General features: G+C 37.5%; 3 protein-coding genes across 4 annotated transcripts in view; 2 read left to right on the top strand and 1 right to left on the bottom strand.

Moving 5' to 3' along the window:
• Positions 87-5,304, top strand: LOC104716855 (serine/threonine-protein kinase tricorner). Its single transcript, XM_010434316.2, has 13 exons — positions 87-371; positions 975-1,149; positions 1,287-1,370; positions 1,489-1,730; positions 1,827-2,070; positions 2,337-2,416; positions 2,609-2,693; positions 3,270-3,404; positions 3,493-3,606; positions 4,010-4,057; positions 4,293-4,377; positions 4,554-4,589; positions 4,762-5,304. The coding sequence occupies exons 1-13, from the start codon at positions 226-228 to the stop codon at positions 4,845-4,847; spliced, it is 1,560 nt and encodes a 519-aa protein (XP_010432618.1). The 5' UTR covers positions 87-225; the 3' UTR covers positions 4,848-5,304.
• Positions 6,694-11,478, bottom strand: LOC104716854 (aminopeptidase M1-like). The gene is made up of 18 exons (XM_010434315.1): positions 11,223-11,478; positions 10,777-10,922; positions 10,567-10,669; positions 10,288-10,474; positions 10,114-10,207; positions 9,854-10,007; positions 9,659-9,763; positions 9,460-9,576; positions 9,184-9,297; positions 8,872-9,054; positions 8,442-8,745; positions 8,233-8,354; positions 8,050-8,147; positions 7,763-7,940; positions 7,566-7,680; positions 7,406-7,473; positions 7,152-7,307; positions 6,694-7,054 (listed from the first exon to the last, which is right to left on the bottom strand). Exons 1-18 carry the CDS (start codon positions 11,436-11,438, stop codon positions 6,875-6,877), a joined length of 2,640 nt encoding a protein of 879 aa, XP_010432617.1. The 5' UTR covers positions 11,439-11,478; the 3' UTR covers positions 6,694-6,874.
• Positions 11,804-12,166, top strand: part of LOC104716852 (uncharacterized protein At4g33100) — a 2,116-nt gene continuing 1,753 nt past the window's right edge. The window contains exon 1 of one of the 2 annotated variants that reach the window (XM_010434313.2): positions 11,804-12,095. The gene's annotated coding sequence lies outside the window, so the exon portion shown is untranslated. The remainder of the gene's footprint in view (positions 12,096-12,166) is intronic. The other variant, XM_010434311.2, reaches the window with a different exon arrangement.

Genomic DNA, 12,166 nt, shown 5'->3' with positions numbered 1-12,166 from the left:
TGTCCTTTAGAGGTTCGTCGTCAGAGGGTAAAATAGTAAAATCGTAGTCTCCTTCATCATCTCTCTCTTTAAGCAAATTCCAGAAAGAGAGAGAGAGTGGGAAAGAGAGAGAGAGAGAGAGAGGGTGCTTTTTTTCCATAGACGTTCTCGTCGAGAGACCTGTTTATATCACAAAAAAAAAAGGAAGAGAGAAGTAGAAGAAGAGGACTGTGGAGAGAGAAGAGGATGGAGGATATACAGGAGGAAGAGAGCGGTACGGACGAGGAGGTTCTGGGATCGAGCTTGACCATGGAGAAAGTGGCTGCAGCCAAGCAGTACATCGAGAATCACTACAGAGCTCAGAACAAGAACATTCAGGAGAGGAAGGAGAGGTACCAAAATCGTCTCTCTCTCTCTCTCTCTCTCCCTAATTCCGTCTTCGTGTCTTTTTCACTAGGAGAGATTTTGAGATTTGGAAAATTTGTTTTGATTTCTCGAGACATTCCTTTTAGGGCAAAAATTAGTTGTTTGAGCTGCCTTGTACTGGGTTGTGCTACTAACGTTTTATTCATCTGTGGAAGAGAACTACTCCTGCTCACTTCTGTTTTTACCTCTATGCGGTGTGTGAAGCAACCTCTAATAATATCTGTATCTACTACTAGTAGTAGTTCGTGAATTGTTAGGTGGTTTGTATTCACTACCATGATTGATACCCAAGTCAAAAGGAAACTTTTGGGGATCCGATATCTTACCATCTTCATACATTGTGTAATGATACTCACTCGTTATCATTGTTGTTGAGTATTTGCGTTCTTTTACTAGTGCTCAACTCTAACTTTTGTGGCTGCTGACTTCTTTCTTCTGAGGATTCGTTTTTTTTGCCAAAATGCTTTGATTTGTTAAGAATAATAATACATCCATGTCTCATCTGTATTACACTTTCAGCACCATTAAAGCTGCGTGTTGTGTAACCAACATTGTTTGATTTCTTATAGACGATGGATCTTAGAAAGGAAGTTAGCTTCTTCTGGAGTGCCAAAAGAGGAGCAAATCAACATGATTAAAGATCTTGAGAGGAAAGAGACTGAGTTTATGAGGCTTAAAAGGAACAAGATAAGTGTTGATGATTTTGAGCTTTTGACTATCATTGGAAGGGGTGCTTTTGGTGAGGTTTGTACAACAGATTACTGCCTCTTCTTTTTTCTTTTTTTTTTTTTTCTTACCGCTTGAGCGTAGCCAACTTAAACCGAGATAGTTTTTTTCTGGGTCCTTTCTGATCTTAAATAATAACTTAATCTAACTTACAGGTTCGCTTATGTCGGGAGAAAAAGTCTGGAAATATTTATGCCATGAAGAAGTTAAAGAAATCTGAAATGGTCATGAGAGGACAGGTACAAATTCGTAAACAATTGGCATAATATACCACACTTGATATGTTTATGATCTCGTCTCTGAGTTTACCTACCTGTCTTTTTAGTATCTGACTAGATTAATATGTGCATTTTGCAGGTTGAGCATGTTAGAGCAGAGAGAAACCTGCTGGCTGAGGTAGCAAGCCATTATATTGTGAAGCTCTACTATTCATTTCAGGATGCCGAGTATCTATATCTGATTATGGAATATCTCCCCGGTGGTGATATGATGACCTTGCTCATGAGAGAAGATACACTACGGGAAGATGTCGCCAAATTTTATATTGCTCAAAGTGTCCTGGCGATTGAATCCATACACAGATACAACTATATTCATAGGTGGCTTTTGGAAGTTACCTAACTTGCATGCTTCTGCTCTAAACTGTGATATTTACATACATTTTGATTGATCTTTTGTCTTTTCACTTTTTGCAGGGATATCAAACCTGACAACCTTCTTCTGGATAAAGATGGCCACATGAAACTCTCGGATTTTGGACTCTGTAAACCTCTTGATTGTAGAAATTTACCTTCAATTCAGGAGAATAGGGCCACCGACGATGAAACTATGACAGAACCTATGGATGTTGATAGATGTTTTCCTGACACTGATAACAAGAGAAGCTGGCGTAGTCCCCAGGAACAACTTCAGCATTGGCAGATGAATCGCAGAAAACTAGTATGTTAATCTTTTCAAAAGTCTCATCTCCTCTTTTGTAGCTTTATCTCTATTTCTCTGATTCTTGTTTATATTAAATGTGACCTCAGCATGTAGATACACAAATCAAAATGGGGAATAATGATAACCAAATATGATTCTGTTTATATTTGTAGGAGAACACTTTTCAAACTTTCATTACCTGTACTTTCTCTTTATCAATTTGTGTGGCAAGTTGGCAACAACTAATGATAGTGTTCTCTGATTGTTTTCTCCCTTTTTGAAAGGCATTTTCAACTGTGGGAACACCCGACTATATTGCTCCTGAAGTTTTGCTGAAGAAAGGATATGGCATGGAATGTGATTGGTTAGTCTTTTGCTTGATAGTTATCATTTTCAGAATGAACTATAACTATGTTGCATGGTACTGTTTAAATTTCTCTGTGCTAGCAACCATTTATACAGGTTGAAAAAGTCATTTATCATTTCAGAGTTGTTCCATAGCCTCCTGAGCTGCTGTTTATTTGCCTTGGAAATCTTTTTTTTCTTTGTCTCTCAGGTGGTCATTAGGTGCAATTATGTACGAAATGCTTGTTGGGTATCCTCCTTTTTATGCTGATGACCCTATATCAACCTGCAGAAAGGTATTAACTCTTGCTGTTATCTCACTATCCCAGCGAGTTTGCTCTGGGTAAAAGTAGCAAACAGTTGAGCATAAAGAATTTGATTGGCATCCTATTTCCCTGAATAAGGCTGTTTGATTACAAAGTGTTAGTGCAAAAGCTTCCTTTTCTTGCCAATTTCCATGAACTAGGTATACTCCAACAGGATATATTATCTTTGTTTTTTTTTGGTGAATGGCTTAGGTGTTGTGTTTGTAACAATTTGATCTATAAACCAAATGACTGAGAAGTCTTCTATCTATGAACCCAAGCAGGAGATTGTTCAATTCTGTGACCATATTTTGGATGATAAGGGTGTCAAGTTTTATGAAAGGCCACAATTTTGCCAGTTTATGTTCGTCCGAGTTAGCAAAAATGTTAAAATATTGTGTTCAGTCTTTTCAGATATATATTTGACAACTATGCTTTGATTTGTGGGTAAAATTCCCATCGTCAATTCCATTTCTATTTGTTTTTTGTGCTCTACATATAAGAAAACTAAAGATTTTGTTTAAGATTCACAGATCATGTTCATGAAGTCTTAATTCCTTCTTCTAGATCGTCCATTGGAGAAATCATTTGAAATTTCCCGAGGATGTGAAGTTGTCATCGGAGGCAAAAGATCTTGTCTGCAGGTTGCTGTGTAACGTTGACCATAGGCTTGGCACTGGAGGAGGAGCCCAGCAAATCAAGGTAAGGATGTTGCGTGAGAAGATTTAGTAGTACTTAAGATAAGCTTTGTCATTTTTCTTTGCTAACTTGTACCTTAATTTTGCATCAGGATCATCCTTGGTTCAAGGAGGTTTTGTGGGAAAAGCTCTATGAAATGGAGGCTGCGTACAAACCAGAAGTGAACGACGAGCTCGATACCCAAAATTTTATGAAGTTTGATGAAGTATGCTTCCTTTTTATTTATTATGCATTATGTCCCTTATATTATTTTAAGATTTATATACCAGTATAAAGGCTCGACAGATATTAGATTTTCCTAAGTTCAGTTGAATGTGTCTCGTTCATATCTTGCTGTGAATTTTACTAGTTATCCCGCAGATAATATTCCTTAGTTTCTAATGTGCCATTTGTGATGATGGTGATAGATACCTTCATGATACTGCCTTATCAAGGAATGATATATTCTGGTTTAAGGGAGTATTTCCCTTTAAATTTTGAATTGATTTATTACCTAGGAATTTGTTTGTCAATATTTTGCAGAAAATTCATTTTGATAAAGGTCACACTCATTCATCCAAATTTGTGTACTATATAGGAGGCTTACTGACGTCTTGATTTCATCTCAGGTGAATTCTCCTGCACCTGAAAGAACTAGATCGGGCCTCTCCAGGAAGGTTTGTGATTATTATTTGTTGGTATATACATCATCCAGCGGGTTTATTTGCAAGGAGAAGTGAATAGTGTTGATACTCCAAATTGTAGTTATGTTGCTCCAAAGTGATATATTTAAAAAACCATCAGCAAATGGTGCAAATGGTGTTGGTCAATAAATATTATTATCTGAAATGAAACCTATTTTTCTTTATACAGTTCGGTTTTGAGTGACACATTTGTTTCCATTTTGTGCAGATGCTTCTTGCTCCCAAGGATTTAAGTTTTGTTGGCTACACCTACAAGAACTTTGACGCTGTAAAAGGATTGCGTCATTCACTTGGTACATGCACATGATCCTACTATTATTTATATCATTTTCAACCTCAGACCTTGGCTCCTGCATATTCTAGTCGATTAGAAGTACCTAGTAATATGTTTCAAGTAAACGAGATGCAAAGAATGCATTGTTGATCAGACATTAGGAAGAATCTGACCCTTTCTTTTCCAACTCTGTAGAGATGGCAAGAACAATGTCTCTAGATCGATCACCAGGTATTTGTGTGTTTATAATTGTAACTCGTTTCGTTGCCTTTCTTGCATGTTCAGATCCATAAGCTTCTTTCAGAGAAATATATACACCCTGACATTGAATTAAGTTCATGTGGTGTATAGTCTATGTAAACGACCTTATATCACTTCTTGATATAATCAAAACTGTATGTAGCTGAGGCGATGCCTGTGGAGCGGATAAGCGGGGAAGCAGCAGAGGCACAGATGGTATCATCGATGGATGATCCGATGGTAATTTGAAATAACCAAACAAGATAGTGATAGTCTTCCTCAAGTTTGGGATCTTAAGCCTTCTATAAGAAAATAACTGTACAGCAAGCCAAGAAGTTAAAGAGAAGAAGATCAGAATGGTTTGGTTTGGGTAGAAAAGAGTGTGAAAATGAGAAGGTGGGGTGGGAGATTAACAACGTTAGCCTTTCCTGATTATTCTGTGTATTAGAAGAAGAAGAAAGAGAAGGGGGAAAGAGATTAGCGGGAATTGAGTAAGTCTTTGTGTTATATAAAAGCTGCCCAGGTTGGCCGTAGTAATGTTGCCTTCTCTAGTGGCAGTTTTATTGCAACATTTTCACCTTTGTGTCTGTGTGTATCATATTAACAACTTTTATTTCTAAATTTGAAGACCCACCGAGGAGTGAGGACTTAGAATGTATTTATTTGAGTCTTGTTGGGAGTCAATTTATAACCAAACTTGGATAAATGAGTTTTTCTTTGTTAGTAATGGTAGACTTTGGGCTACACAATAGGAAAAAAAAATAATTAAAAAGACCATTTTGCTAGTTGATTTTAAGACTTTATATTGGTAAGGGAGTTAAAGTGAAAATTAGAGACCTATTTATGTAAAAATTTTGATACTACACAGTACAAACCTCTTTCGACGAGTAAAAACAAATTTTGACAATGGAGTCCTTTATTCATAAGATTTAATGCATCGTTTATAGACTGCACAAAATTCATCAAATTCTACACTGCATCGTTCAAAAGTTCACTGATTACAGTTTCGAATTGGTCTGATACTTAGTTCATAGTACATTCCCTAGATAATAATGTTTGCTCGTTTTCCAAAATATGACTTTTGCACTTCCCACGGACTTCGGAACGCTCAGCCTCTGTTGATACATATATACGTGCACGTTAAGCTATATTCACGCCACATTTTCACCTTCACCAAATCCTTTCATATACTAAATCAGAAATGTCAATCAATGTGCGCAAAGGTATAATAATAGCTACAGACCAAACACAGGTTGATGAAGGCATACAAGCCCTGATGTCAAACTCCAGGAACATTACAAGGTTGATTGGCCTGGATACGACGATATCAATTCGAAAAGCATCAGGAAAATCATCAATCGTAGTCCTCCACCTCTGTGATGAAAGCCAGTGCCTTGTAGTCAGGCTAACTTCTTACCATACAATACCAGAATCTCTCTACAACTTCCTCAGCTTACCAGGTTTTACCTTTGTGGGTTTTGGAATAAAAGATGCAATGGCTAGGCTTTGGAAGGAGTACGGATTTGTGTGCAAGAACACCCTGGAGGCTAGCCCGTCCTCCGTGTGGGACAGTGCAACGAGTAATACTGTGAATTATGTGGTTAGGAGTATGCATGTGCCACCAACTCAGTGTATCTCAGATCTTTGGGATTGCAGTAATAATCCCACCAAGGATTTAATTTACCTTGGAGTATCAAATGCCCGAGCTGCTATACGTATTGAAGACAAACTTCTTTATCCCGGCGGTATTCTGTTTTGAGAAGCTAAGAAGCAAAACCTTTGTTTGTGGTTTAGGTTTTGCCCTATATTCTTGATATTTCTTTCTTCAATTTTATCTTCTTTCATCAAGACATCCAATGTATCCTCATTTCCTTCTATTCTCGTCTCTTGGTTGATATGGTTTAAGGTCGTTAAAAAAAAATAACTTTTTCCTAAATAAATTACGTGTTTGTTCACCAAATTGTATTTACAAAGTAAATTAATGTTACATAACGTTTGCAATTTACGTTTACCACGGATAGCTTTTTAACTAACTACAGTTATGTTTTATACCTTTATTGATACAGAGTGAAAAAATCCCACGGTAGTCCTCGAGTCGGAACGAACCTTGAAAGGCAAACTTTATTGATGGCAAATCAAAAGTTTAAAAAGTGCTTTTCAGATTCGTTGCTGAGAAGAAGAAAAAAACAAAAGGGTCGCATATAGAAATAAACATGAGCATCGTAGTCACAGATGGTTTAGTTTAGCTAATTCTTGAGATAGGTGAGTTAAAACTTTTAGTTTGAAGAGAGCTGAGCAACGAGCTGTGTGAGATTATCTTCCTTCTTGATACTCTCCACCCAATTGGTGTTAATATGTACCCTTTCCATACTCTGCTTCAAGGTTCTTGCCATCGACGGCTTTGTTCTTGTTGCAAAAAACTCTTCCACTTCTTTGGCTTTCTCAAACGACGCAAACTGAGACAATCAACATAAACAGAAATGAATTAAGGCTAGCAAAGATGATTAATAGTTTTTTTTTTATGGATATGCATAAAGGGGAGGAGGAACAAACCGGCGATACAACTGCACTTATGAAACGTGTTAAGAGAAATCCGGATCCCCATGTGTTTTCTATATACTCCCACTTCTCCCGTAGCCATTTCCAAGCTACTTCACGTCCTTCCCAACTTACACCGGAAAGTCCATAAACTGCATCTTGATTACGGACCTGGATGAATAAGAACCCCAATATATCACATCAACTATGTCAAGCCTAACGATATGATTATTCACTACTTTATAAAGTTGCAAGAAATCCATATATACCTCATCAGACAATACGAAGTTAAGAACATCTTGAACTATAACGGGGTCTGGACAAGATGCTAAAGAACCTGCAAACCCATAAAGTAAACATTAGTAGTTGAAACTCAAATTTCTATTTATTTAATCTAATGTATCAGACGAAAGTTTACAGTCAAGTTACCTAAGATTCGCGTTTTCTCTTGGCTAAGGTCTGTTTCCCTATAAACTCTCAGAAGAGACTCATAACCAGATTTGTCTGACTTATTGGCTCTCTGCATTACAGCAACATAAGCAGCCTGCAAGTGGAAAGCCCATACAGAATTTAATTAAAATGTTCTGATTTCAAACCATCATTGGTTTCTATAATACGAAACAAACCCTTCTAATGTCAGGAGGCAGAAGCGAAGTGTTCCTATCAGCCAAATATGCATCAAATCTCCGAACTGCTTCCTTTAGTGTCTCATCATGCCCAAACGCAGCAAGTGCAGTTAAGACTTCCCCTCTCAGCATAGCATCTAGATGGCTCTCGCCTTGTTTAGGGTCCCAACCAAGTTTCCTGTACGAACAATGAATATTGTAAAGACATTGACTCTTTTTTTACCTACCGTTTGGTACAGAGAACATAATGATAAGTGTAATTTCCGTAGATGGGTAAAACAGCTTACCCAGCAGCAAACTGGAAAACGCCGATGAAGAAATGTTTGATCCCAGACATCAGTTCCTGATTTGCATCTGCTCCAATCTTCACAACTTTGTAGCTTATCTGTACGGATGAAGAGTAAGAACCAGAAGCGAACGCATAATTATCGACCGAGGGAAATTAATAGACAAAAAATGCAGATCCTTACAGCAATAAGGTTTGACAGCACGGTATACTCAAGTTCCTCCTTGTAAGCACTGATCAAAGTAAGTAAAGAGGCTAGAGATTGCTGACGAGCCATTGAAAGTGCAAAAGAATCATCCAAAATACCTGTAAAAGAGAAAGTAGGATATTCATCTCCAAAGAAATTTCATTACGTCAACCAGAAAAAACAAAAATTCTGCAAGGTTAAATTACCATATCTATCAATTGAAGTCAAGCTTTTGCTCTCTGTTGCATTTCTGAGTCCAGCCGCAAGGCTGTCATCATATTTCACCTTATAGAATCCAGCCTGATCGACATTAATTTTTATCCAAGAGCATGCCCCATTGTTTTTGCCGCTACCATCGGCAATGGAACAGCCCAATAATTCCTTTAGATCATACGCTTCAGATTTGGATTCTAATAAGAAGTTTTTGCGCACGTCATATGAACCACAACACAAGGTTACTGGCACAATCCATTGTCCTTCGCCAGGAGAACCGCTTGACAAGAAACGCGACTGTAATATTAAAAATGAATTTAGTTAGTGGATCATGCATAAGATATCATAATGAAGGTTCAACCTTAGTGGCATCTAAAAGGGGATATAAGTAGGATATCCAGCAAGGGAAATAAGTCTAAGAACCTGCTCAAGTTCCAATTTTCCATCTTTAATTTTGGCTGAGACAACAGGATATCCCATTTGCTTTGTCCAAGAATGCATAAGCTTGTTCACAGGTTCTCCTGATCCCGCTTCCAAAGCAGACCATAAGTCTTCTGTCTTCGCGTTTGAGTAAGCATGATTTTTAATGTATGCAGCAAGCGACTTCTGCTCAACAAAGCGATACAAGTAGGGTAAGAAGTTTTGGAGACATTAGGGAAATTGAAAATAGAAGCCAGATAAGAAGATAAAAGCTGCAATTATTTTGTAACAGAAGGAAATGAGTATGAGCAGAACCTGAAAAACTTCAGCACCAAGATAGCTTTGTAGCATGCGGATGACAGATGCACCCTTTCTGTAGCTTATTGCATCAAATATTTCGTCAATTTCAGCAGCATGATTAACTTCCACCTGAGAAATTTTTGGGACTTAAGATAAATAGGTAATATGGTATCTCAGGGATTGACAGTGAATATAAGGAAAGAAGACACTAAGCTTTCATGACAGATGATATATTGACAGCATTTTTCAGAATTGTGCCCACTTAATAACATAGATACTTATTTGGGTTACCTCTATCGGGTGAGACTCCTCAAGTCCATCAAGCCTTAGACCCTCAGTAGATTCATCTAGAAACTGGGTCCAGATTTTCCATTCAGGGAACAAACTATCAGTAGCCAAGTAGCTGACCTGAAACAGATAACAAGTAACAACACATTCACAACAGAACTCAAAATCATTGTTGATACAAAGATCTAAGTTTGCAATTTACCCAAGTAGCAAAACCCTCATTCAGCCATAGATGAGTCCACCACTCCATAGTGACAAGATTGCCAAACCACTGGTGAGCCAGTTCATGAGCAACTACAGTGGCAACCTAGCAGCAGAAACTTAACAGCTTTAGATGATTGCACAAAAGCACACAAAACAATTTGCTCTTAAAAAAAAAAGAAAAAGTTTGCAGTACCCTCTGTTTGTTAGAAGCTGCTGAATGTTGCTCATCATAGAGAAGAGCTGTTTCACGGTAAGTAACTAAACCATAATTCTCCATAGCTCCAGCAGCAAAATCTGGTATTGCAATCATATCCATTTTGGGAAGGGGATATGGCACAGCAAAGTATCTACATGAATCATTGGAATTATGCAACGAGTATGATACATACAAGCAGCAAGAGAAGTCCAGAATAATGCATGCACAGAATGTTTCAAATGTCGACGAGGACATACTCTTTGAACAGATCTAATGTCTTGGCACCAACATGCAGTGCAAATCTCCCTTGGTCGGCTTTGCCCACTTGACAGTACACTCTGACTTTAACCCCTGAGCAAAAAGAAGACACTTGATTTAGAGCTTCTAGAAATGACTAGACGCAAGATAATGATGGATAAAAATGAATTTACCATCGGATGTATGATCTTCAACGTAGTCAAACAAACCAACAACAATTGCTACCAAATATGTAGACATAATAGGTGACTCTTGATAGGAGACAATCTTCACAATGCCATTAAGTTTCTCCTCCATGACGGGCATATTGGAGAGAGCCACCAAATCAGCTGGTACCTCTAATGTAATCTTGAAGGTAGCCTGTTTCACAAAATGTGTCAATATGGATAGAGATATAGACGAAGAAAAAAAAAACTCATGCTGATAAAAAAGAGGAGGGAACAAGTGGAAACCTTGCAAGCAGGTTCATCCCAGCATGGAAAACATCTCCTAGCATCAGCTGGTTCAAACTGGGTAACTGCCATATTCTTCTTCTCACCGTTATGTTCATAGGTACTGCCAGCAAGAAGATACAAGATTGGTCTACAACTAATCTCAAGCAATGTACATTTATACTTGTAAGAAAAAAGAATAAAAAAAAAGGAAACAGCTATGGTTTTGACCTTCTGTAGAATCCCTTCATTTTGTCATTAAGTACTCCATTGAAGCCCAGCTCCAGTACTCCGACTCCATGGGGAAGAATATCAGTAAACTCAAGCACTAGAATCTCATCCTCCTCAAACAGGACAACTTTTGGAGCTGCAAGCGCCTGCTTAACAATTACAAAACATAAGAAGCATAAAAGCAACAAGCTAAATTGGTTGCTGATTCCTACTTGATTGTATCTGAAGTTAATTTTACCTATTGGAATCAAAATCAAAAATCATACCCAAACAATACTCAAAATCATGAAAATATAAACCATCTCTATGGTGGCGCTAATTGCTCAACGACCAATAGCATATAAAAAAAAAAAAACCATAACTCCAATCGCATTACTACTGAAACCCTAATTTCATATCAACACAAAGAAACGCGATAGAGAGAATAGGTAAAAAAAAATATATACCTTAGAGGAGGTAGGAGGAGTGAAGGAAACGGAGGCATCGTTGACGGAGAGATCAGCTGCGTTGAGAACGATGAAACGAGTATCGGCAACTATGTCAAGGTCGATGGCTACAGTTCCGGCGAAGGTGCAGGCGATGGGATCGGGATTGAGGCGGAGATCGTAGCGCTTGGGGACGGCGAACTTTGGTAGACGAGGCTGACCTTTGAACTGATCCATTTTCTAAACCCTCTTTGATTGTTTTTTTATATTTTCTTCCTCTTTGGATCTCTCTTTATATAGGAAAGGAAGGAAGTAATATATAAGTGTTTTTTATGTTACTACGGCACGCAAGTGACTTAACAACATTTACGAAACATTGGAATTTCTAGTTTTTGATGTGATAGTTTATAATTATAAAATAAATAATATCACTATCAAATTTTATGAGATTGGATTAGTGATTACTGTAAACCTAATTTTATTTTTGATTACTGTACCATCTCAAATAATATATCTTTTTTTTTTTTTTTTTTTTTTTTTTTTTTAATTGTTTAGTTATTTTTTGTTAACTTACCTTTAAAAAGAATTATTAAAATTCCTTTTCTTGGGATATGTTTGACTTTTGGCCTAGGGCTTTCGTCTGGTTAGACGACGTCGTTTTTCAATTTCCCACTCTCTCCTCTGTTTGGTTGGTTGGTTTACTCGACGAGTTTCTTCCGAAAGCTTCGTCGTCGTCGTCGACTAGGTTTGTGTTCTTTCTGAGTCTGAGAGAGTTAAGAGTTGAACGAGAGACCGACCGAGTGATCTGAGGTTTTACGGGTTTAACGAAAGGTGAAACTTGAAGATCTTATTTCTTTTGATTACCGTCCGGGCTTTGGTTTGGATCAAATCAGGGTAAAATGTCGTTTCTTTTATCCTTCAAGCTTCCTACTTTGAATCTTTTTTTTTTTTTTTTTTTTTTTTTT

Source organism: Camelina sativa, chromosome 10, assembly GCF_000633955.1.
Source record: "Camelina sativa cultivar DH55 chromosome 10, Cs, whole genome shotgun sequence".
NCBI classification, from domain to species: domain Eukaryota; kingdom Viridiplantae; phylum Streptophyta; class Magnoliopsida; order Brassicales; family Brassicaceae; genus Camelina; species Camelina sativa.
This window is presented reverse-complemented; position numbering and strand designations above follow the sequence as displayed.